At 41.3% G+C, this 25,556-nt stretch overlaps 1 protein-coding gene across 2 annotated transcripts in view; it reads right to left on the bottom strand.

Moving 5' to 3' along the window:
• Window positions 1-25,240, bottom strand: part of LOC119724880 (sperm-associated antigen 1-like) — a 29,276-nt gene extending 4,036 nt beyond the window's left edge. The window contains exons 1-19 of one of the 2 annotated variants that reach the window (XM_038196173.1): window positions 25,096-25,240; window positions 21,351-21,523; window positions 20,876-20,950; window positions 19,991-20,075; window positions 18,913-19,032; window positions 18,015-18,198; window positions 17,697-17,755; window positions 16,567-16,666; window positions 16,258-16,335; window positions 15,803-15,909; window positions 14,821-15,334; window positions 13,839-14,013; window positions 13,208-13,288; window positions 11,558-11,978; window positions 11,029-11,136; window positions 10,320-10,409; window positions 10,024-10,137; window positions 9,538-9,909; window positions 8,621-8,773 (exon numbers count right to left, since the gene is read on the bottom strand). In XM_038196173.1, the coding sequence (XP_038052101.1) occupies window positions 8,621-8,773; window positions 9,538-9,909; window positions 10,024-10,137; window positions 10,320-10,409; window positions 11,029-11,136; window positions 11,558-11,978; window positions 13,208-13,288; window positions 13,839-14,013; window positions 14,821-15,334; window positions 15,803-15,909; window positions 16,258-16,335; window positions 16,567-16,666; window positions 17,697-17,755; window positions 18,015-18,198; window positions 18,913-19,032; window positions 19,991-20,075; window positions 20,876-20,950; window positions 21,351-21,496 (2,982 nt within the window). In that variant the 5' untranslated portion in view covers window positions 21,497-21,523; window positions 25,096-25,240. The remainder of the gene's footprint in view (window positions 1-8,620; window positions 8,774-9,537; window positions 9,910-10,023; window positions 10,138-10,319; window positions 10,410-11,028; window positions 11,137-11,557; window positions 11,979-13,207; window positions 13,289-13,838; window positions 14,014-14,820; window positions 15,335-15,802; window positions 15,910-16,257; window positions 16,336-16,566; window positions 16,667-17,696; window positions 17,756-18,014; window positions 18,199-18,912; window positions 19,033-19,990; window positions 20,076-20,875; window positions 20,951-21,350; window positions 21,524-25,095) is intronic. The other variant, XM_038196172.1, reaches the window with a different exon arrangement.
• Between the last annotated feature and the right edge of the window lie 316 nt (window positions 25,241-25,556).

Genomic DNA, 25,556 nt, shown 5'->3' with positions numbered 1-25,556 from the left:
ACTATTATTTCAGTAATCTCCAATTCAAATTGTAGGCTGATCAAATTTTCATTACACACTAGAAATTAAATTTAAAGCACACAAAATCAATGTAAACATCTGTGAGACGTAAACTTCAACCTGAGGATTTGCCCTTGAAAACAATGAAGGCATTGCTCAAAGCAAAAGTAACAAAATTGATCCATTTTTGTTCTGTCATTTACTCATGAACAAGCTCAATCGGATCTCGGAAGCTGCAGGCCAATGAATTCGCATTGCCATGCACGAGTCACGTTATTGTGCCATGGAATTTCTGGAAGGAGAAGTGTTTTGAGTTTAAAAAAATCAGGTTTTTGACCCCATGCACTGACCCCATGATGACCTTTGACCCTGGTTTGGTCATGTGACATGTTGGGGCTGGGCTACTGATACTTTTGACAAAGTTTGGTTAAATCAGTCAAAGTATTTTGGAGCAATAGACAATGTCAAAGTTTGTTACGAACTAATTAATAACTAACAGAGAGACATGATGATCTGTTGAGCTGCTACCAGCAGCTAAAAATTCAATCTGCAATCAGACTGAAAACATACTTCCAGTAACGTACTGTTTAAGTGCAAGGCCACCATGCCATTAACACCAAGATAAATTGGTTCACTCTGATGAGGTTTCTGCTAATGTCTTTCTGTTAAATGCTGATGGACATTTTTTTTTGTACTGACTTTTTTCTTTATACTTCAAATAAGTGAAGAAACACATAATGTTTTTCCAGAGCATGGTTGTCACTGCCATTAAAGAAACAAAATCAATATTTTTTTTATTGTTCACTCATAATTGAGCTTTCTGTTCATGATTTTCTGCAAGACACTGAAGGGCATTCATTGGTAGCGTGTGTGAATTACATCTGCTTTCTGAGTTCCTTACTTCAATACTGGAGAAACACAAAATGCTTTTGACGTGCATTGTTGCTACTGCCATCAAACAAACAAAATCAATATTTTTTTTATTGTTTACTCATAATTGAGCTTTGTTCAAGACACTGAAGGACATTCATTGGTAGTGTGTGTGCACTACATCTGCTTTCTCAGCTCATTACTCCAAGTTACTGGAGAAACACAAAATGTTTTTGCAGTGCCGAGCGGGTGCTGCCATTAAAAACAAAAATCAACAAATTGTTTATTCTTGTTTAAGGCCAAAAAAAAACTCTCCGGTTTCTGGTCTGCATGCGCGTTGGCAAAATTAAAAAGTTTTTTTTTTCAATGAAAGATGATGTCTCAAAACCGCCAAACTCACTGGTTTGACTGGAATCCTGCTGCTGCACAATTTTAACGTGTTTTTAGATGGGGTTACGATCTTATAAGCTTTATGTGGCCTCTCAAGGTTTTTTTTTTTTTTTGGCCTACGCTTTTTGTTAATGGGTCTCTGCTAAACCATAAAAGTCATTTCTGGAGAGCGTGTGTGAATTCCATTCACAGTTTATTAATTCAAGTAAACGGCGAAGTTCGAATGATTGCACGATGCAGGGCCCTTAATAGAAAAAAAAAATCAATACATCGTTTGTCATTTGGAAGTGAGCTAGCTGTCTGTGAAATTATCTCCTGCTCAGTGATCAAGGGCATGTGTGTGCATAGTGAATGGCTTTCTTTTAATTAACAAGAGCAGCATATTCAATTTATAATTGATGTTCTCCATCAGACTGTGAACAGATATGGACAAATTTTGTTTACTGCCACTACGCCGATCTGCAATTAACATTTAGCCAACGGCTCACAGTATTTGGTCTTTTCTTTAGACTATCTCTTTACTTGGTGGCAATTTTGATGTGTAATTGCGGGAGGTGGCTAAATGTTCATACTCGCAACTCAGAAGCTACAACGTGCTGGAGCCAAAGGCAAGTAAAGACGCCTTATAAAGACTGCCGTGATATGACCCATGTCTGACCACTGAAAACAGCCAGAGAACGAAAGTGTTGAATTCTGCGGGAGAGGATAACTCGAGAGCCCAGACAGAAACCCTTGTGGCACAGGAGAGAATCAACTGTTTAACTGAAGACAGATGCAGCTGTTTAGAATTTCAAATGAATCTCAAATAACCGACTCTCGAATGACGTGCATTTCAGCACGGGAACCCCTACAAACACCAACATGATTAAAGTCTATTTTGACAGAAGATAACCGATATTTCAGACTGAATTAAAAACAATAATCCCTCGTTTTAAAAATGGTTTTGCTTCAGCTGTTTCTGATCTTTGCGATGTTGGAATTAAGTTCAGCAGGCCGCATGGACATGGCTCAAACACGTATATCCAGCACCTGCCCTCCACCTTGGTTGGCCTTTCGGAACCACTGCTACTTGTACGTGATGCAACCAACACCATTCATGGATGCTGAGCACTACTGCCAAACTCTCTCCAACCCTGGAAGATCGGCCCACCTCGTGTCCATATCTGACCGCATGGAAAGTAACTTTGTGTTTCAGTATGCAAAGGCAGTGAGCAGCGAGATATTCTGGATCGGATACAATGACATTGTTCTTGAAGGCAACTTCATTTGGACAGACAGAAATCCTGGGCACTTTGATAACTGGCTATCAGGAGAACCAAATAACTTTGGGGGAGTTCAAGACTGCGGTTTTATGTACCCAACTGAGGGAAGAAGTTGGGATGACAAGGAATGTGCCGTTCCCTTCAACTTCATGTGTAAAATGGTGGTTGTGTAACCAAGGCACGAACCTTAGATGGCGCTTTGTGAATACTTTCGAAAGCCCCATTGTTTCCCTTCTTTTGTTCTCTTTTGTTCCTATTGAAATCTCGAACTCCATAGCATTTCCCTTATGGGGCAGATTGATTCCTAAAGACTTCCTTATGGGATCAATTGTTCCATTGTGTTTTCTCCCCCATAAGGAACCATGTACATGTATGTACTGGTTGGCACACATATGGCCCAAAATAGGCATGACTTATTTAAATTCTGAATGCGTACATCGGTTAAGGGCAAAACCAACTATTCAAATGTCGGCAAACGTTTGTTTCGACTTGAACCACCAAAAATAGTAATGAAATTGTCCACAAGGGAGATGAAGAAAAATGTTTTTGGGTTCTGCAATTATTGGTTAAATATGAGTACTGAACTCTGGATGAAAATTTACCTCTGGGGTGAACTGGGGAAATACACAATACACATGTAGTGCGGTTATGTCGCTGTATTAAAATCAATACATGCATTGTTCAAACAGGCTTTCTGTTTAGGGCTGTCTATTTTCGAATAATTTACTATTTGATTAATCGAAACTGCACTTGACCAAATATTCGAATATTCGAAACTCGCCGATCAAGTTTTACACAGTATGCCAGCTGCAGGTCAAAAGTTGCATACAAAGCGCGTCAGTTAGATTTGCATGCAGTGATGGATATTGGCTCCGTGCACAAGTACTCCTTCAACGGCCAGAAAAGGAGAGTTGGGGGAGACCTAGACTGGTTCCCGGTCCATCCACTGCGTATTTCGAATGATCCAAAGTTATTGGGGGCTGGGATTAGACTGGGAGACAATCGCAAGTTAAATTCTAACACTCATGTGAAGCCGCTGTGCCTAATAGCTTTGGCACATCCAGGAAGTCGTGCATACTTCTTGCACAAAACCTGTACCGTACAGTACACGCACGCTGTGTGCCCCATCCACTATGCTCTCAAAAGTGGTAAAAACGCGCCCTCTTTGTTGGTGCAGGGAGCCCATTATGGGCCGCTGGAGTGTTTTACAGTATTAAAATACTGTATAACTGACCAGAGATTTACCCATCAGCTGAAAGAATGGGACCAAAAGTGGCATTTGACAATTAAAAAAAGCGCAACTTTACGATGGAAATAACATTACAGCAGTGTTGTACTTAATGTGTGTATGTTCTTTCTCTTTTTTGAATATTCAAACAGGCAAAAACTATTCAAATATTCAGTTGATGATCGTATATTCGAATATTCGGTATATTCGTGACAACCCTATTTCTGCTGATGATTTTCTGCTAAACGGTGAAGGGCATTTCTGGGGAGAGCGTTTGTGAACGTTATTGGCTCTCTCTGTTTATTACTTCAAGTAACTGGAGAAACACAAAATAGTCATGCAGTACCGAGTAGTTGCTTCCATCCCAAACAAAAATCAATGTTTTGTTCATTCTTCACTGAACTCTTTGAATGGGTTTCCGAGTTACAGTCGATGAGAAACTAGTGTGACGCACAAGTGTGTCTCCTGAAGTAATTAATTTGAGCAGCATTTTTAATATATTTCTCCGTCAAGGTGTCAGTCGATGTGGACAATTTTGTTACTGCCAGTAGGCCCACTTGCAAATACCGGTACAATGCATGTACTCACACAGCTTACCAAAAAACTGCGTTATTCTCAAGAGCAGGTTTCAACTAGGAGTACGGTGGCACTTTTCATGTGAATACCTTTAAAGTACCTGAACGGTGTTCAATTTGTCAGTCCTTATGTGAATTGCTACAAATGTAATTTACATGAAATGCTGGATTACACTAGAGGCCCAGTTAATGGAGAATGAAATTGCAGACTGTGCATGCTGTTGGGAGTTGAATGAACACATTTGTTAGGAAGAAAACTAAGTGTCAAGAATTCAACGAGAATTTCAGACTGAACCAACAAACAATCCATTGTTGGAAAAAAAATGCTTTTGCTTCAGCTGACTCTGATCTTCGCGGTGTTGGAATTAAGTTCAGCAGGCTGCATGGACATGGCTCGCACACGTATGTCCAGCAAATGTCCTCCACCTTGGTTGGCCTTTAGGAATCACTGCTACCTGTACGTGATGCAACCAACACCATTCATGGATGCTGAGCGCTACTGCCAAAATCTCTCCAACCCTGGAAGATCGGCCCACCTCGTGTCTATATCTGACCGCACAGAAAGTGACTTTGTGTTTCAGTATGCAAAGGCAGTGAGCAGCGAGTTTGTCTGGATCGGATACAGTGACAGAGTACTCGAAAACAAGTTCGTTTGGACAGACAGAAGTTCTGGGAACTTTGATAACTGGATACCAGGAGAACCAAATGACTGGGGAGGAGGTCAAGACTGTGCATTTGTGGATCCAGCTGAGGGGGGCCGTTGGGATGACAAAGAATGTGGCAATTCTTACAACTTCATGTGTAAAATGGTGGTTGTGTAACCAAGACTTGGTTTGGACCGATGGATATCGTGTTGGATTCAATGGTTGAAATAGCGGGAACCTAATAATTTTGGTGGTAATCTGGACTGCGCTTTTTAAAGCGGGGAAAAGAAGGCATGGGATGATCTACAGTGCCGTTCGCACTTTAATTTCATGTGCGAAATGGCAAAAATATTAAATATCAAATAAGACTTCACCAGACTGATTTCTCCAACATGCAGAAAGAACTGTTGGCAGACTTTGCTTGGAAAAAAAGTGTGTTGGAGACCAAAAAATCCTTCAAGAGCATCTGTAGATGCACAGATATTTCAGGACGTGGTTCTACTCGAGAGACTTTTTGAGACAGGCGTCTATTGTAAAAGTACATGAACCAATAATTTGCGAGTTAATAAAGTCAATGTAACGAGACAAGGAAAGCTTATCAAGGCTGGTCCCAGAGCACACAAAAATTCTATTCAATTGATTTAGAATGGCTATTCACTGGAATTCTTTACATGTATGTAGTTTAAATGAGGGGTGGATTTAGCCCATTCAGTGGTGTTACAGGTTAATCCTATACAATAGCACTGCCCGGCTTGCAGGTGACAGTCAGTCAGTGACATAGGTAAAAAGAAGGCAAAAGCTTGCCCTCTGGGACCAGCACAAAATCTTTGCTGCGCTTGAGTAAAACATGATGATGTACATGTACAAGAGCCACTTTGGCTCAACAGAAGAGCAATCACTACATTTGAGCTAAATCCTTTTAGGACCCAATGTAGATAAAAATATGAAAATGTTTCATAATTGGAGACATTATTACAGCGTTTGTAGAATTTCTGATCAACTTAAATGGAGAAAAATGTGGTGTGGATACTCTATGAGATGTCTTGTAGGTAGATAATACTGTATTGGTAAACTGTGGTAAATCATTACATTTATTGTACTAAATCAATTTAGGACCCAATGTAGATAAAAAAAAAAAGATCAAAATGTTTCTTCTTTCAAGCAATGATTTCAGCGTTTGTTGAATTTCTGATCAATTTTTATGGACACAAGTGTGGTGTGGATACTTCTGAATATGAAATGTCATGAAAGTAGATAAAACTTTATCTTCAAGTAAACTTGAATCCTCGATCCTGATTGGCTGATCCATGGCAACAAACCGTCCTACATAAAACCATGTAGCACGGCCACGTTCCATACCGCACTCCACGTATTGTGCTATTCCAAGATGCACGCGCCATTCTGTACAAACATGCACGTGTAATAGGATAACCGCTGAAAGGTTTGTGAACTGCAAGCTATTCAATCTGTTGAAGTGCGTCAAGTTTGCTTGAAGATAAATTCGTTAACACGCTCGCGCTCGTGGAACACGGAAAATGTAGTGCGACTGTGCCCCACATACAACTCGGTCTTCGGCCTCCTGGTATGTGGGACACAGACGCACTACATTATTCCGTGTTCCACTCACGCTCGCGGGATAACTAATAGTGTCAGTTAACTGTGGTAGTGAGTTTATTTTATAATTAACCCTCCTAGTGAGACGTCAATATTATTCATGGAAACCCTTTAAAACCCTGCACGTCAGTTTCAAGTGCAGGGATATGAAGTACATGTTACTGTGTCACACAGAGAGTCACTGCACACACACAAAACACCAGACCGAATCTGCCTGCTTGCCCTGAGCTGAACCACACAAAAGAATTGTGCCGGGATTTGAAGTGTTATCCATACTCCACTGAAAACACCTCGAACGAACTTGAAGTGTGAGTGCCGAAAGTGGTTTTGCGAAACTTGACGGGTTGTGAAGTGCAGAAGACTAGGAGGGTTAATTCATGAATTTATTATTTGGAAAAACAATTTGTGGTTGAATGTAAAAACAATTTGTGGTTCATTTGAAAAATTGTAAAAAAAAAGATTGGATTTCTTTAAAATTGTCTGTTGTGTATATATGTGAGAGGCGCTCTGGCAAAAAAGAGATGAAACTAGGAACAAGCTGTTGTGGAGAAAAATGCAAAAAAAATATGCTGAATGATTTATTTCGAATTTCAGATTTATTGATATTTGTAATAGTTGACATGTCTACTACACATAGTTTAAAGAAATAGTACAAAAATTGTGGAATAAAAGTTTCCTTTAGGAAAAACAATTGGCATCTTTTATTTCCACAACTACAAAACAGTCGAACTTTAAAAGCCTTTTTCACAGTATTTAGATTTTGACATGTCGATAACTGCCAACTCTAAACAGCCATAACTTGTCAACGGAATGTCTGATTGAAGTACAACAAACAGTTTTGTAAGGAAAATTTGTTCTATATTACAACACCAGCAAACCCTCATTTCGACCTCTGCCCAGTTCTGTCTCATTTTTGCCAGAATACGTCACATATCCTCAAAGCCGTTTGAAACCTCATGGGTAGCGTACGATGTGTACAATTACAAAATGTCATATATATGAAACATGCAATTACTTCAACCACTGGGGCGAATCTAATTGACCAGACGACAACAGGAAATGATCCAGGAGCGTTTCCGGTGGGTTTCCGCGGCAACGCATCATTGATGAAATTTTGAGTGGTTGGTAATTACAAATAGAAGCAGCTCATATTGATTAATTTAAGAGAAAAACACAAATTTTTTCAGGGGGCGGGGGGGCACTGAAGGTTTTTGTGATATGTAAGATTTTAAATGTGGGAAAGAGGAGTCCTTTACATGTAGATGAAACAATATTGCTGCGTGACAATGTTATACTGCCAGAAACGAAGGACAGGGAATATCGATCGCACAGTGCTTGCATGCATGGGAGCACGTGACATTGAATTACCCGGGCTTTGTTCAGGCACTGTACAGTCGATAGGGACCAATTATGGGCATGATGTGTGTTTGTGTTTGCCCTTAGCAATTTCTCCTCGCAACATTGAATTACCTGCGCTTTGTTCAGGCACTGTGCAGTCGATAGTGGCAAATTACGGGCATGTGTGTTTGCGCTAAGCAAGTTCTCCTCGCGTAGTTTTTAAATTTGCAAATTTTTAAACTGCATCATTTTTCATAAACCATTACCAATCTTGGACGATTTACAGTCTTTTGTAGCAAAAGGGTACCACAATGTAGCTAACAACATTCCCCAAAGGTCTATATAAATGACATCATCATAAGATGATCAGATTCAAAATTATGACCCCTGCAATGAACGTGGACTTTCTTTTTTTGTGGTGTTTAGTCTAAACAAAAGGTGGTGATGAGTCAATGGTGCAGTGTAACAAAAATTTGAGATCTTGGAAAAAGTAGTTTCATTCCAACGCCTAAGTGTGAATGCAATTGTTTTCTCATAGATTACATTGCTCGTTTGCTTTTACAATGCTTTTAGCTATTTGAAGTAGTTCTAATAAAAAATTCACTGTATGTTTACGTTTGTTGTTAATAATATTTCTGCTTTCGCCCGTAGCCATAATTTTCTCAAGTGCTTTTGCCAACAGAAAAGAGCGACACATACCTTGGTCAGCTTTGGCACAGTGACTTTGTCGTCCTCTCCCCCTGGGGTCTTGCCACCCTTCTGGCTCCCTGTGTCTTTGGGGGTCTTGCTGCCCTTCTTGTCCTTTGCGGGTGGTTTCTCGGTGGGTTTAGGGCTGGCCTTTTTAACATCATTCTGATAAAAACAATTCATACAACCAATGAAAATCTATGTCGGCCATTTTCTAATTTCAACTCAGTCACATGATTTTGGTGACCAGGTTTTCTGCAAATTTACCGTACAATTTTTCTGAAATCATTGCAGCCCTTTACTTTTCCATACCCAGCATTTGAGTTTTGTAGATTAATGTCTTGACATTTTGAAACAAACTTCATAAAACTTGGACAAAGCATTTTTGCAAAATGTCAAATTTTCATAACATACTTCAAAACTGGTTTGTCCCTCATTTTCTGTGTATGGAAAGACACACTCATTCGTGGACAGACACGTGGTATAATATTTAGGATCATAATTATACAGTCGATCACCTTTATAACAAGGTCCTTGTTAGATTTCATTAGTTGCTACACCTTCTTTTGTCTTTTAAATCAGCTTGGCCGAACATTCAAGCACACGAATACATCGAATGCAATGCTTACTATGTGGGTAATTGATTAATTGATAATTTACAAATGATAATTTACAAATTATCTTGTTATAACAGATATCTTGTATTAACAGTAATGGAAAACAAAGAATTTGGACCTAAATTGTGCTTGCTATAAGCAGGATGTTGTATTAACAGTGCTCTTATCAGGGTTCGACTGTAGATGCTTTGTCTTATTGAACTTGAACTGTTGACAATGTATTAAGCACAAATGTTTCTTCGAGGCTACTAAATTTAAAAAAAAATATATCAAATGCAGTTAAAGGTCAGGTCTATTTAAAAGAAATCTAACCTCATCTTCACTGTTTCCTTCCACTTCCTGGATCTGCATCCGTTTGCCCTTCTTTTTCTTCTTCTGGGCCGGTTTGACCTCCGCTGGTTTGACCTCTGAGGATTTGACCTCTGAGGTTTTGACCTCGGCGGATTTGCCCTTTGCTGGTTTCATCTCTGCAGGTTTAACGTCAGCTGGTTTGGCCTCCGAGGATTTGACCTCTGCCGGTTTGACCTCAGAGATTTTGCCCTTAGCTGGTTTGACCTCTGCGGGCTTGACCTCGGCCGAGTTGACCTCTGGCTTGACCTTGTCCTCTGACTTCTGTTGAGCTGGCGGTGGTTGGGTGGTTTGCTTCGGCTTCTCAGTAGTTTTCTGCTGGTTATCTTTTAGCTCCTAGATAATGGCGACCAAATATGAACATTTATTTTTTCTTACATGACATGTTTTATGTAAGGCCAATTAAAACAAAAACTGTTTCAAATTCATGGGTGTAAAACACTAACTTACCTGCCGCCACAGCTCTTTGACTAAATCCAACTCTTTCTTCGCCGAGGCGTTGTGGGGCTCAATCTTGAGCAAGGTCATCAGGTCGCGAATGCCATCGCTGTACTTGTGCAGCATCTGAAATTTGAAAAAAAAAATGAAGGGAGTTTTAAGAGGGATTCACGGCATGACAAATGTGAAGAACAGCATATAAGGTCTGGATTGTTCAGTTGGTAGTGCAATGGTTCGGCATTTCAATGGTCACAGGTTCCATTCCCACTCTTAATTAACAAGGATTTCGGGATAATATCTATTTTTACCTTTCTAGCCAGAGCTCTCCTATACAAGGCCTTGATGCTCCCATCGTCCAGTTCCAATGCTTGAGTACAGTCAGCCTCTGCTTCATTGCCCTGCCATAAATAAATTCATTTTTATAAAAATTAGTTCTTATTCAAAGGTTTCATGTCAATACAACTTGAGAACAATATTAAATTTACATCACCATGAGTCAAAACAAGGTTATCAGCGGATCGCACGTGTCGATCCCTATATGTTTTGTGTTCTTAAAAAAAGTCAAATTTTTTGAATTTTTTTACGACCTCAAACCCCTGGATGACCTTTGACCTCCAATTTTTGAAGACTTGTTATGAACCCCCATCCAAGGATCACTCCATCCAAGTATCATTCAAATCCATCACATTCTATAGACAAAGCAACATTTGAAGCATATTTGAGCAATGACCACTAATGACCTCTAATGACCTATACATGACCTTTGACCTCAGTAATCCGATGACAAATTGTGTCTTCCCACCCAAGGGTCACTGCATCCAAGTTTCATCAAAATCCAAGAAAGCATGTAGAAGTTATACATTGTTTTCAAAAACTTCACCTCAACTTTAACATACATACGGGGATATGGCCATCCGCGCAGATGGGAGTTCGGGGGTACTTGCATTGTTCTCCCGTTAACGATCTCCTTTAGAATTTTAAACAGAACACCCTATTTGCAAAATAAAACAAAAGTACCTTGAGTAGTTTGATGAAGCACAGTGCCCTGTTAGTGTAGCTCACAAGTTGCTTGGGATCCAACGCGATACAGGCTGTGTAGAACTCCGCTGCCTTCTCATAGTTCCCCTGTACAAATAACCACTTCAATATCATACCTTGTGCAGATTTCTAAAGACACAAACATTTTAGTCTAGAAATGTTTTCCTGATTTAGCCGGTCCAAATCCCTTGTAAGCGCTATCAACAATTTAGAGACGGTAAAGGGTGCTATTGAGAAGATGTTCCAAATCAAGTCTTAGGAATATTGGCACTGCGACCCATGAAATCTTGGGCATACCTCACGTGGGCTGTATTCGAGCTACTGCTTACCCGTGAGGTTTGCTTGGAACTTTGTGGTTCGCAGTGCCAAAGTTCCCAGGGCTGGATTTGTGTTGTTGACAGCGCCCTCTAGTGCTACCGCAGCTTGATAATATACTGCCCCTGCAAGGGATCAGGACAGTCTGCATTACAACAAAAAACAACTACAGACTTGAACAAAGACTACCCACCTGCTGAACCAGCGTGTTTCCTTTCGTCTTCAACTTCAGGAAGTTGTCCTCCACGCTCAGCTTGGGATCAGTCATTGCCACGGGGTCAGCTTGACCCTTGACCTCCGACTCGGCTTTGGCCTTTTCCGATGACCCCTTGCTTGCATTCGCATTGGGTACCGGAGCCGTGTCGGGTTGGTCCTGGGCGCTGGGTTTCGGCTCGACCTTTTGACCTTGGACATCTTGACCTTTGACCTGGCTGGTTGCCATGGACGGCTGGTTGGTTACACTGGTGGTGGAGGTGACGCTGGGAACCGGTGCGTTGCTAGGGGCCATGGTGGTCAGGGAAGGGGGTGGGAGGGGCAAGCCAAGCGGGGAGGGGGTGGAGGGGAGTTTCTCACGCCATTTTGGTCCGTCCTGCTCCGACAGGATTTTCATCACTCTGAAAAAAAGAGTATAGACCAGTCACAATTCAAATCAATTAAACTATCAGATGCATTACAAATTTTGTCCATAGCTGTATCATACATACATTGAGGCTATATGGCAAATATGTGTGGCTGATTTTGGAGGATGCACAGTGTCAAGGTCTTGGGCCGGACCTTGTGTTGTTTATGATCAGCTGTACATAAACTTAGGCCTATATTATACTTGAAATCCTCCGCACTGCTCCAAGATGTCACTGGCTCTGCCTCAACATACCGACAGTGACTGATGAAGGATTTTGCAGGATTGAGGCAGTGGTCACCTCTCCAAGGACCACATTAAAGAAATAACGGAGCATTTTGCAGGATTGAGGGTGTATGCAATTTTTACATGGAGGCAGTTGGAGGATTTTGCAGGATTGAGGTTGCATCCTAGCAAAAATGCCTAGGAAGTTTCAAAAATGCCTAGGATATTCCACTTGGGAGGCAAAAAAAAACTAAGGTATCCAGAACAATATAATGCATTTCGAGACACTTTTTTACACATTATTTACAATTCATTAATATTTACAATTAATGCATATTAATGAGCACATGATCTAATTTGATTGGTCAATGTTGCGTGTGGGAGGTGAAAAAACATTGGGGTGCAGAACAAGATCATGCATTTTGAGAAGATTTTTTATTTCAATAAATTGTGCAAAGCATTTAAAGGGAATATACATCATTTGCTTTTACTGTAAGTTTCAGAAATGGATGGAATTGGGGGATTGGAAATATATAGCAAATTTAGTTACACTGACTTTTTTGAGGTTTTGGGTTCGAAAATGCTATAAAAACCAAGAAAAACAATCATTTTCCTGTAGTCTGGTTCCCTGACTCCATAAAAGAAGAAACAGAGCAGTTTACATACATTGGGGAATTGTAAGGTCAGGGAACCAGTCTAGCTGGCTCGTACCCGTTCATAGGTTTGTAATCGATTGCAAACAAGTGCGATGGTCAATTGGGGCCAGTATTTGAAAAAAAGCCAGTTGTTTCTAACGCTGATCGGCCGATCAGCGTTGGAAATTGATACAAAAATACCACTTTTCTTGAAAATGACAGTATACCAGGTGCCATGATTTTACAGGATGCTTTACACTGTCATTCACTAACAGTCCAGCAAGGTATTTCAAAATGATTTGGTAGTTTTATTTTTTGATGTTTGCAAATGTTGTATTTTCCCTTTAAAGTAATATTGGATTACCTTGCTGCTCCACTCTGTGCCAATTGGTTCGCAGCGTCCACCTTCATGGCAGTTTGGTAGTCAACGTAGGCGTGACGATACCTATCAAAAACAAACAATCAATCAATCAATCAATCACGAACACATTTATTTCCTCTTGACCCTAACCCTCCAGGGTATGTTTGCCAGAACCCCGCCAAACGTAGCAGCATGTAACACTTGACTAAGTGGAGAACCTACCCAGTGAACCAAATGCATCGGGCCAAAAGTCTCAAGGCCAAACTACCTAGAGCCCGATCTATACTCGGCGCGAAAGTGAATTTGTGACGTCATGGCAAGTATTCGCGCTGCGAATTCGTAAACATACTTCAACTCGGGCGAATTTCGCAGCGAATGTTTCATGACGTCAAATTCGCTTTGCATTCGCTTTCGCATGAAGCATGAACCGGGCTTTAGGGTAATGGCAAAGAGATTGTGAGCATTTTGGGAGCATATTTGGGGGAAGAGGATTTTAAAAAAATTCACAAAATGATTAAAAAAAAAACAGTTTTGAGAGCTGTAAAATTAGGGTGAGTTGGGTAACTCGAGGCAAAAGTACTTTTCTGGGGGTGTCCTAACATTCGCAAAATAATAAACAAAATGTATTATTTACTTTTCCAGAGCATCGTAAGCAGCTCCTCGACGCACCAAAGCCTTCGCGCTGTAGGGCTGAATCTCCAACGCCGCATCGCAGTCTTCTATAGTCTCCTTCAAGTGGCCCGTCTTGGAGTTGCAGGCAGAGCGGTTGTTGTAGAGGGAGGCGAGGGCGGCGGTGAAAGACTCCTTATCTGTTGGAGTTAAAATTGATTGACGTTAAAGTTTCTGTTTTCCAGCTTCACCACCGAAATAGGTGACGTCCAAGAACCACGTGACCATCCGGTTTATCAGCCGACATTGCAGTAGGCAAGCGTTTGGTTAGCAAACACGTCATGCGTTGTCAGCTAGACAGTATGGATTATTTTCACGTAAAACAATTGCGAATTTCTTTACCAAATGGCCAAATGGTCACTACCTGTGCAGTGTACGGTTGTCAAAATCGTGCTAACGCAGCACTTGAAATTGGCTTCCAGTTTTTCTCAGTTTCTGCCATGGATGGCAATCACAGCTTTGAAGGTTTTTTGCCTACTACAATGGCGACGCTGACTTTCCAGTACCTGGATGTAGGCCGGGTCACGTGGATCAGTGAAAAAGCCCTAAAGAATTGTTTTTTTAATAAATAACTAAAAAAAATCAACAAGGCAAAAATAATTCCTTATGAATGAGACACTGACCAAAAATAAAATCCATCAACGTTTAGTTATCGATTCAGTACTTCACAACTTTTGAATTATTGATGGCCCCAAATAATTCAAGCGGATCTCTTTGAGCATTAGCAGTGTAAAATTAACCGAAAAGAAAAGACTTTTTTATCAGAGGGTTGCAGACACCAAAACTGAAACATACATATTGAAACTCCAAATTTTAATCTGTTGAAAAGGACAGACGAGCAACTTATTAAGCGTGGCACAACTAAAGGTCTGGCTACCACTGAACAGTACTGACTGGAAATTACATGATGGCACAAAATGGCTGAGCAAGTTGGGAAGTATTCCTACCTGGAAGGATCTTTTTGATGGCTAAAGAATATTTCTCCATGGCGTTGCCGTACTGCCCTGCCTTGAACAGCTCATTCCCAGAATCCTTCAGTGCGATGACATCATCAGGCAGGGGCAGCGCCGGGATCGGATTGGACACCGGCGGGGTTGCCGCAGCAACTGGCCCGTCTTGTACGGGGATTCCGTTGCTGGATGGAAGAGAGGTCTCTGCAGAAACCGCACCTTGGCCACCATCTTGGTTTTCAGTTGCCATGGCGCTCGCTTTGGTTGCGCCATTCACAGCGCCCTCGTCAGAATTTGGTGCTCCCCTTCCGTTGACGAGTGACCCCTGACCCTTCCCAGCATCCTCCTCTTCGCTGTCGCTCTCGTCTTCGACCTCTTGAATGATCATCCGTCGCCCCGGCGGTGCGGCCTGCCCCACATGTGTTGGTTCCATTTCGACATCACGTTCCTTGTACGGTTTCGGCGAATTCTGCTCCACCGTTTCTTTTAACATAATATCTGCCAAAAGATCCTGCAACACAAAAACAAAACAAAAAATTCTCACTTTTACAGACACAGAAAAGTTTTCGCATTTTGAATAACTTTATCTTTTGTGTTAATATTGGGCCACACGATTTGCTGCTAACAGAGCCTCCGTCTATTTCATGGAGACCGTAAGCATAAGCACAGCAAAAGGCACGCTTACTTCAGAGGAAAATTGTGCCTAACTTAGTAACGTAACAATAGAAATCTCCATGCACGCGCGACCGTTAGCACATGCAAGCCGTGAAATAGTGCTTAAGGTTAGCAAATTTTTCTGCTATGCTTAGTTTTTTTCTGCTAACTGTTAAGCAGGGCCGTGAACTTCGGCCCTGGTGCCATGATTTCACAGGATGCTTGAGACTGTTATTCACTTACAGTCAAGGAAGGTACCTTGGTAGTTCTGTTTTTTTATGTTTGCAAATGTTGCATATTACGTAAAAACAATGCAGACACCTACCAGAGCTTGTTTGTTGTTTGACTCAGCATTCAAGACAGCTTCCAAGTCAGTTTTCGCAGCAGTGAACTGTCTCAACGACTTTAAGGCGGTACCACGTCTGAGTAAAGCTAAGACAAAAGAATATCAAAAACAGTTTTAAATGATTTCAAGTCAAGTCTATCATGAGCTAATAAGCCCATCGGGCCTGTGTTTATCTCCAGCTTCCTTGACACGAAACGACTGAGAATATTTCTAATCCCCCTGGATGGGATGCTAATCCATCCCTGGTTACTCCCCAGCTAATGCCGGTACCCGTTTATACTTCTGGGTGGAGAGAGGCAGGTGGAGGTGAAGTGGCTTGCCCAAGGACACAACATATGACCAGCAGCTGGATTCGAACCCCCGACTCTCTGATCATGAGTCGCAAACCCTAATCAGGACAAACTAACTGAATTTATAGGACAAAGAAAACAAACCTTTGATGTTCTCAGGCTCCAGCTCCAAAACCTTAGTGCAGTCTTCTACAGCTGCGATGAACTGACACAACTTGATTCCTTCAAACCACAGAGTAAGAAATGGAAAATGTCGTAACTATTTTTATTTTTTCAATCTCATCATATTTAATACACATTTCATTAAAACACTATTTTAGTAAAACATCTATGAAAAAACTGCAGCATAATTACATCATATTTAATCTAGGGAATTTTCAAACAAAACGTGCATTTCTTAAAACTTGGCATATTTCAGAATTGTTTAAATGAAGATGGTCTATTAAATCTTACTTGCAAGAGAGCGGTTGTTGTAGGCCGGTGCCGACGGTATAACAGAGATGCTTCGGCTGTAATACTGCACGGCCTCTTCATAATCTCCAGCTTTGAAAGCCTGTAAAAGTAATATCAAGCACAGAAGACGATGGGTTGAGGTCAGAGGTCAGGGGTCAGTAGGAAGGGCAGCTTCAGGCTGGTAAAGCAGGCCAAATTGTTGAACGACTTTCTGCAAGTTATTTTCATTATCATTAACTTGTGGACAAGGAACTCATTTTTATCAGCTTACTAAGTTGAAAATAACTTCATCTTGAAAAATTAAGCTGAAATAAAATGATGGGTGTGGCCTTAGCCCTGGGCCCAATTTCAAGGCGCTGCTTAACAGTTAGCAGAAAAGGTGTGCTAAGCAAAGCAGAAAAATTTGCTAACCCTTAGCACTATTTCACGGCGTGGACGTGCTAACGCTCGCGCGTGCATGGAGATTTCTATTGTTACGTCACTAAGTTAAGCAAATTTTTCCTCTGAAGTAAGCGTGCCTTTTGCTGTGCTTATGCTTACAGTCTCCATGAAATAGACGGAGGCTCTGTTAGCTTTCAATCGTGTGCTTAGCAGCGCCGTGAATTCGGCCCAGGTTGGAGGACGTCTTCATTGCATTACGACTGACGTCCACGGTATCCATTTCTGCTGCCATAGCAAACATTTTTACAATTTTTAGTTTTTTTTAAATTTACCTGATGGAAGTTGTGTGAAGACTTGCGGCACGCTCGAAATGCATAGCAACAATGTGTTATCTGTTAAGCCTAGTTACCATATCAACGCTAAGCGAATGCAGATTCTGCAGACAGTACGCGGAATCGTCGGCAATCGACTGCGAGATAGTTTGCATCTGTCTGCGGTTGTCGGTGACATTTACAGATGAAATGTTTCCACATGTCTGCGTTGCAGTTTAGGTCTTGTTTGCATTGCTCTGTGCATTGCTCTCCGCGTTTCTTACCTCGATATGGAAAATAGTCTTCACTCGCAATATTTCCCTGAACCTTCCCTGCACTCTATCGTTTTATGGATTCACGGAGGAGTAAATGCAATGTAATACAATTAAACCGTCAAAGTGCTAAAGGCTTAAAAACAAATCCCAACACCGTGTGTACCTCGTTGCCTTTGTCCTTTTCCTTGTTGGCCACAAGCTCCCGTTCTTTATCAGTCATGCCTGAGTACATAAATAGAAATGTAACGGGTGATAGGGTTGGGAATACTAAGCCAAATTTCTAAAAAATTAAAGGACGATCAGAACAGTAAACTGAATTCCTCTCTAAAAATGTACTTCATAAATACTCATTTTTACCCCTTTACATCTTATATGAAGAATCGCAATCTTTATGAACATGAAGAACAAAAATCATCCCAATATGCAAATTTATGTAAATTGATGTTGACCAATATGCAGATTTATGCAAATGAACACTGACCATCGGTGTTAATGATGCTGGATAGTGCCGCAGATGACTTCTTCAATTGCTTGCTGTCTTTCTTGCCGTGTTTCTTCAGGTCCGCTTCTTCCGCCGCCTTTTCGGCATCAAATTTATCCCAGGATCGGTAATCGGAGGATTTGATTCGCTCCTTGGACGGCTTCGCCCAGACTTTGTCTTCGTCCTTTTATGGAAAAAAATACTGCAGGTAAAACTTCTCGATCCCCCGGCATGCTGGCATTTTGCATACATGTACATGTACAGGCAGTTAGTAAGGACAATTTTCTTCTTAGAGTTTAGGCACTCTCCTGAAGACGGTCAGAGCATACTGACCGGAACGTCGAGTTTATACCTCTGGTTCTTTTCAGAACCATTCTCTTAGTTGAGAAATTATTCGCACATGGTGTTTCCGCAAACCTTTCATTATTTAGTATCTCCACCACGCAAAGCCTCAAATCTTACTTGATTTTCAGCGTACCTAACCAAAATGGAATGAGTCATAACTAACAACAGGGATTAGCAAAGAAATGGGTGGGCAGCCGTGTTAGTCAGGCAGTGTTGTGTCACTTGTGTGTGCCTCTCACCTATAAAGGGGCCTTTTACTTACAAAACAATAACATTCACGACACTAGAGAAACAGAGTGACATCCCACAATTAACATACTTTTCCTTTAAAACAGTAGACGTACGCTGTATCAAAAATTACAATTACCAATGAATCTGAAAATAGAAGAATAGAAAAACATCCCAGTCGGTTTTTATTTTTCATTTTTTTCCACTACGACCTGTGGCCAGTTCCATCTCATTTTGCAAGAATGCCTCACATTTAAGACTTGCATGATATATTACAACTGCTGAAATAAACATAACTGCTGACTAAAATAAAATCAAAACTCACTTTTTTCTTCTTTCCGCTGGTATCCACGGTGGCCGGTTGCCGAATCGGCGGCAGCGTTTTGTCGTCGTTGCTCCGCACTGAGCTTGAGGCAGACTCCTTGCCCATCTCAGTTGTCCAGTCCTGAGATTAACGAGAAGAAACTTACGATCAGAAGAGTAGCGAAAATCCCAGGAGCAAGATGATAAAAAAAGGCCAAGCCTAGTAAAGCAGATCTCAGATTACACAAACTTCTCTTCAAGCGATTCAGGATGGCTATGCACTGCAAGTCTTTTCATGCAACTGGTTCTCACAATAAGCCAAATTAGCCAATTCATTGGTGTCACAGGTAATCCTATACAATAGCACTGCCCAGCTCACTCCACCAGTCATAAGCCCGGTTCGTACTTCACGCGAAAGCGAAGCGTAATTCGTGACATCAACAATAAGTTTGTAGCGCGTCCTCCATTGTTGACGACATGAATTTCGCTTCGCACTTGCTTTCCCATGAAGTATGTCAAGTGACGGGGAGTCTGTCAGTCAGTCTGTCAGTTACTAGGGTGGTCCTCTGAAACCAGCACAAATTGATATTCGTCACATTGATAGGTGTGAAAAAAATATGTCTGTGACACGATATAACACACACCACAACACACACCTCACAATACCATACCTTGCGCGATACTTGAAAAAAGTTAAAACAAAGATCCAAATAAATGTGAGGCCGTGTCCGAAACGGGCTTCCAGAGCTACGGCTACGTCTATTGTCAGCGCGTCCCGCATATTTCAATGGGCACAGACCTAGACCTAGCTCTAGACAGTTGATTCGGATGCAGCCTGAGATTCATACAGTCAAAAAAATCTCCACGCCAAACTGCCTCAGAGTCTATGGTCATCAAGTGCAGTAGGATACAACTGTGGCATTGTTCAATGGGACTAGCTCTCATTGTCTCAGAATTGGCCGTTTATGCACTGGTGTTGATGGCTCAATGCAGCAAGATCCCACAGACTTGTACACCTGCTGCACGGTGTTGCGTCTGGGAGGGTTAGGGTTAATATCAAAACAATTCATGTTAGAATGAGGAAATTTGTCTCGGGATACCTTGATATCGGAGTTGATTTGCTGCCATTCTTCCTTGCCCAAGTCGCCTTTTGAGGCTGGGGGTTTGTCCTTCCGCAACGCCTTGCTGTGAACAAAAGGCGAAACAGACCACAGAAATGGGACATGCATAAGTGAACCTTTTTGCACAGTCACTGTTACTGAATTAAAATCACAAAAGATGCCCTCTAAGATGGCTGCCATACATTAGGTCTATAACCAGTGAGCTCTGAACGTGGGACTCATTTCAGTAGCAGATATTACAGACAAAGCAATGTCAATCCTACAAAATCCTCCACTGTGCAGGAACCCAATGGCACACTCTTTGTACCCACCAAGTTTCAAGATGCATCAAGCCCCATGTAAGTAATAGTGGCTGGGCTCTACTTTCCTCAATCCTACAAAATCCTCCACTGTGCAGTAACCCAATGGCACACTCTTTGTATCTACCAAGTTTCAAGGCATCAAGCCCCATGTAAAGTAATAGTGGCTGGGCTCTTTAGACCTTCCTCAATCCAACAAAATCCCCAACTGTGCAGGAACCCAATGGCACACTCTTTGTACCTACCAAGTTTCAAGGAGCATCAAGCCCCATGTAAAGTAATAGTGGATTGGCTCTACTTTCCTCAATCCTACAAAATCCTCCACTTTGCAGGAACCCAATGGCACACTCTTCGTACCTACCAAGTTTCAAGTGCATCAAGCGCCATGTAAAGTAATAGTGCCTTGCTCTATCTTCCTCAATCCTACAAAATCCTCCACTGTGCAAGAACCAATGGCACAATCTTTGTACCTAAGTTTCAAAATTCAAGTACATCAAGCCTCATTCAAAGTAATGGGACTGACCGCTTTACCTTCCTCGGACAATAGACATAGGCCTAGTCTTACCTTTTTGGATCCAGAGTTGCAATTCTCTGCTCACAACACTTAATCAAATCCGGATAGTAGCCATCCGCGCCCGATCTAGAAAAACAAAGAAATGTGTGAAGAATTTGGACTTAAGATACATTTAAGATGGCTTGTGATAGACTTCTGAGGGCTTGTGATAGACTTCTGAGGACTTAGGACAACACATGATGACTTGTGGTGACTTGGGATGTCATTTGACTTGAGGACTTGTGAGGACTTGTGATGACATGTGATGACTTGTGGGGACTTGTGATGACTAGTGAGGACTTGTGATGACTAGTGAGGACTTGTGATACTTGTGATGGACTCACGACAGCCTCACTTGTGATGAACTTGTGATGAACTTGTGAGGACTTGTGATACACTTGTGATGGACTCATGACCTATGGGGACTTGTGATTGATAAGTGAGGACTTCAGATGGACTACAACAAGACCAGACACTGAGGACAAACCTGAGAGCTTTCAAGATCTTCTCCAGCTCCTTGACATTCCTGCAAAGTCCGATGTACGCATAATCCATGTGATGGAGGGGAACAGGTCCAGATGATGGTGACGCTGACCCTAGAAGATTGTCGAAACCAGATTGAGGACCAGCCATGTTTTCAGCTTACAATCGCCTGGCTTTCTGTGAAGGATAAAATAACAATTTCAATAATATAAATCAATCAACCATGGACATGATGGACTGTAGCCCCATAAATGTGGCCTATTTACTGGACTGCCTCCGTAAACATAGGCCACACGTCCACATGTACAAAAATCGTGTCGACTTTGCCAAATTTTGATTTTCACATTAAGGCTTAGTTTGTAGGATTGTTTTGCTTTAGAAGCATACTCACCCACTTTATAGGCTAGTCAGAAAGTGCTGCCTTTTTCAGATGTCTAATTTTTGTGAAATTTCATGTTGAAATTTTGATACGCAAACGTGTAAAAATGAATCTGGAAATTTCACGAAAAATATACATCTGAAAAAGGCAGCACTTTCTGATTAGCCTATAAAGTGGGTGAGTATGCTTCTAAAGCAAAAAAATCCTACAAACTAAGCCTTAATGTGAAAATCAAAATTTGGCAAAGTCGACACGATTTTTGTACATGTGGACGTGTGGCCTATGTTTACGGAGGCAGTCCAGTAAATAGGCCACATTTATGGGGCTAGATGGACTGCTGCTGTTATGAATAAATGCTTTATTATCCTGATTATCGTGGCTTGCTGTCTGGTATCGTGATTACATCACTGTTGTGACTATTCTGGAGATGGGAATCAGACCTAATGCAAATTGGGATTTCACCAATCAGAGAGAGTTGTACTTGTAGCTTAATGGAAAAAAAGACCTGCCAGACTCACTCGGTGAGCAAATTCACCAGGAAAATATTTTATCTGTAACTGTTACATATTGAAAGTAACTTGGCATGCTTAGCTGCTTTAGTGCTTAGTGAACAGTTGTAACACCAAGATATCCGAATATTCGGTCAAATGCAGTTTCGAGTAATCGAATACTAAATTATTCGAAAACGGACATCCTATAATTAGGGAAAATTTCCATACTCGATCGCCACTTTAACTGCCACCAAACACATCAATTTTCACCTCACCTTGTGATTTCACCCAAGAGGAATCCAGGAAGCTGTGTAAATGCGAAAACAAATTAGGCAAAATGTGTTTTTAGAGCACATTTTGGATGCACACGTCGTGCAGAACTAAGTTGAAGCAGCCGGTCGAAACTGATTGAAGTGGCTGAAAGACAGCGGTACGTTATACGCATGACATCGACAACCATGACGTCGCATGAGCCGGCCAATGATAGTGCAATACTTTTTATGAATATTTATTTTCTCATGAATATTTAGTTTATTTTAATGGCTACTTCAAATACGTCCAAAGATTGATTATTGCAACAGCGATCGTGCGCGGCCTAGCGGTTAAGAGTCCCGTGTTTCAAGCAAGAGTCCGAGGTTCGAATCTCGATGAAGTAAGCGACTGATTAATAAATAGAAATAAAGGAAAGGAGAGGGTGAGAGTAGAGGAGGGAAAGTGGAGGGAATAACCAATGATAAAGGATGCAACTTTTGGCTCTTGAAAATTAATTGAAAAAGTGGCGATCGAGTATGGAATTTTTTCCAACACCGGTCCTTTTTCCATTGTCTACGTCATATTCATGAGCATGCGCGCTTTGCCATAAATATGACGTAAACAATTGAAAAGGACCGGTATGTTTGCTGCCACCAACGTCTTATAAGTCTCTCATTCTAGTCTGAATTGGCCTAGCCTCCAGATAACTCATCACGTCAGTCTGTGGTCACACCAATGCAAAATTGCAATGGATATTGGTGGAGGAACAGGTAACAGGTCATCTCGTACCTTGGGCAACTCGTACCTTGGACAACTCGTACCTTCAACTCGACGTCATTATACCGAGTCGTACCTTGGATAACTCGTACCTTCGGCAAGTCGTACCTTCAGTTAAGACGACTCGTACCATCACGCGTAAGTCAAGTCGTACCGTCAATCAGGATAATGATCCGAGGCTGAATAAAGTGGACCGTAACTCATTGAAAGTGGACTGCTTATTAAAAAAAAGGTGAATCTCTTTTTGGTATGGGCTCTCTTTCCCCCCAAAAAGAGGAATTTATTTAGCGCGAAGCCGGCCGCGGCAGCTTACTGTGTGCGCGGCATGCACAGGCCCACGCGGCATCCCTGCAAAGTGACACGGTTCTTGCGCCGCGCTGACCGGTCAATATGGACGTCTGTGCACGGTGACATTGATGCAGTCTGCCGTTACGTTTAGAGACTTAGGCTACGTGAAAATATTATGGAACTGATGTTTTTATCCAAGATTCACGTCTTACCATCATTTTTGCAATGAATGACCATCATTGAGATGATATATATATATATATGAAGAAAAAAGTGGCGTCAGGTTGCAACATTTTTCCTATTATTGATCCCTATAATCGCCTGAACTACTTTTTTTTTTCCCGCAAAAATGATAAGACGTGAATCTTGGACTGACAAATATTTCCAATTTTGTTAGGAAATACTAATTTCCTAATTAGGCCTACTTAAAAAATTGCAAATACATGTATTACGGAATCGATATATTTTCATCCCAAAACTATGTGCTAACCGCTAATTTTTTTTTTCAGATGATCTTGCGGGTTTCTGATGAACCATTGCGCTGCTCAAGAGACGATTGCTTGTCTGCTGTTCATCATTTCATTTCAACAAGTCGGACTATGACGAAACATCTGGCCAAACCCCCGCCCCCAATTTGTAAATGTTTCGAATAAACCAGTTGATGAATAAACCAACTGTGAAATTTTTTTTTACATTTTAGACTTTCAGACTTATAGCTAGGAAAGGACTGAATCATTTAAAAGTACTGACTGATCTTGTATACTTTGGTTATTAGACTTCACAAGAAAACGCAGAAATTACTTTATTTAGACAAATTAAATGTTTAAATTTGCTTTCTAATATTTTGTCGGTTGGTTTTAATAGAGTTTAATAAAGCTCGCTCTGGAAACAGGATGTTACGGTGGTTAGGCTGTATTGCATAATTAAACCACACCAAATCCGCATCTGAAGTTTCTCCACTGTAAAATTCAATCTATCTTAACTTATCCATTAAAAACAGAATGGCACTGCCGCGCGCGCCGCGCAGCTCGCAGGCCGGCCGCTTCCGAGTCACCGGCATCGGTACCGCGCACGACCGACCGCTGCTCGCGCCCTCGGAGGCCGGCCCGCCAGGTCCAATGCGGAAAATCATGCTGCCTGGCAAAGCCATTAGATCTTGAATGTGGTTCTGTGAGATAGAAATTAACTTTGACTTGAAAAGAATCATATCGTTTCGGAATCAAGGAACCACACACTAAGTCACGCACGTACAGTGTACTCTACTTTTTATTCTGATGGTACGAGTCGTCTTAATTGAAGGTACGAGTTGTCCAAGGTACGAGTTATCCAAGGTACGAGATGTCCAAGGTACGAGTTGTCCAAGGTACGAGTTGTCCAAGGTACGAGTCGCCCAAGGTACGAGTTGACTCGAAAGCTTATAGCGAGGAACATGAGGAAACAAGCATGACAAATGTGAAACTATAAAATCTGTTACTTTTGACATTAATTTCGAAGATCAGTCGATAGTAACTTTCAGAAACTTGTCTTCTATCAATGACTTTCTATAAATGAAAATTCATCACCGAATTTGGCTTACATCTCCTGATTTACTGAAGAAGTTTTTCCTAGCTCGACGTGCCGGATCTGCGCTAACTTTTTCGTGCATTGCCTCAGCACGGTAATTCCCCTTCGTCGGAAACCTAGTTTGAGCGTATACAAATTACACGAAAGAGCATTCTTAATCTCAGGAACCAGTCTAATATCATGTTCTCTGGTGACCTGACTACTTCAATTTGAAATTCATATACAGTGCAACGGCACCTGATGTGACCTTAATTTTAATTAAAGGGGTACACCGCATGAATAAAATCCATGGTCGAACCGAGCACTCTGTTTCCTGTGTATTTATTTAGATTTTCTGCTGACCTTTGTGCAACCATGGTGAAACGGACTGGTGTGCAAAATGACAACATTTCACTTAAAATATTTCGATCAGCATGACCAAACAGTGTCAGAAAAAGAAATCGTTTTTGTTTTATAAAAG

This window comes from Patiria miniata, unplaced genomic scaffold (genome assembly GCF_015706575.1).
Source record: "Patiria miniata isolate m_02_andy unplaced genomic scaffold, ASM1570657v1 HiC_scaffold_18, whole genome shotgun sequence".
Taxonomy (NCBI): Eukaryota; Metazoa; Echinodermata; class Asteroidea; order Valvatida; family Asterinidae; genus Patiria; species Patiria miniata.
The sequence above is the reverse complement of the archived record's forward strand: the minus strand, read 5'-3'. Positions and strand labels throughout refer to the sequence as shown.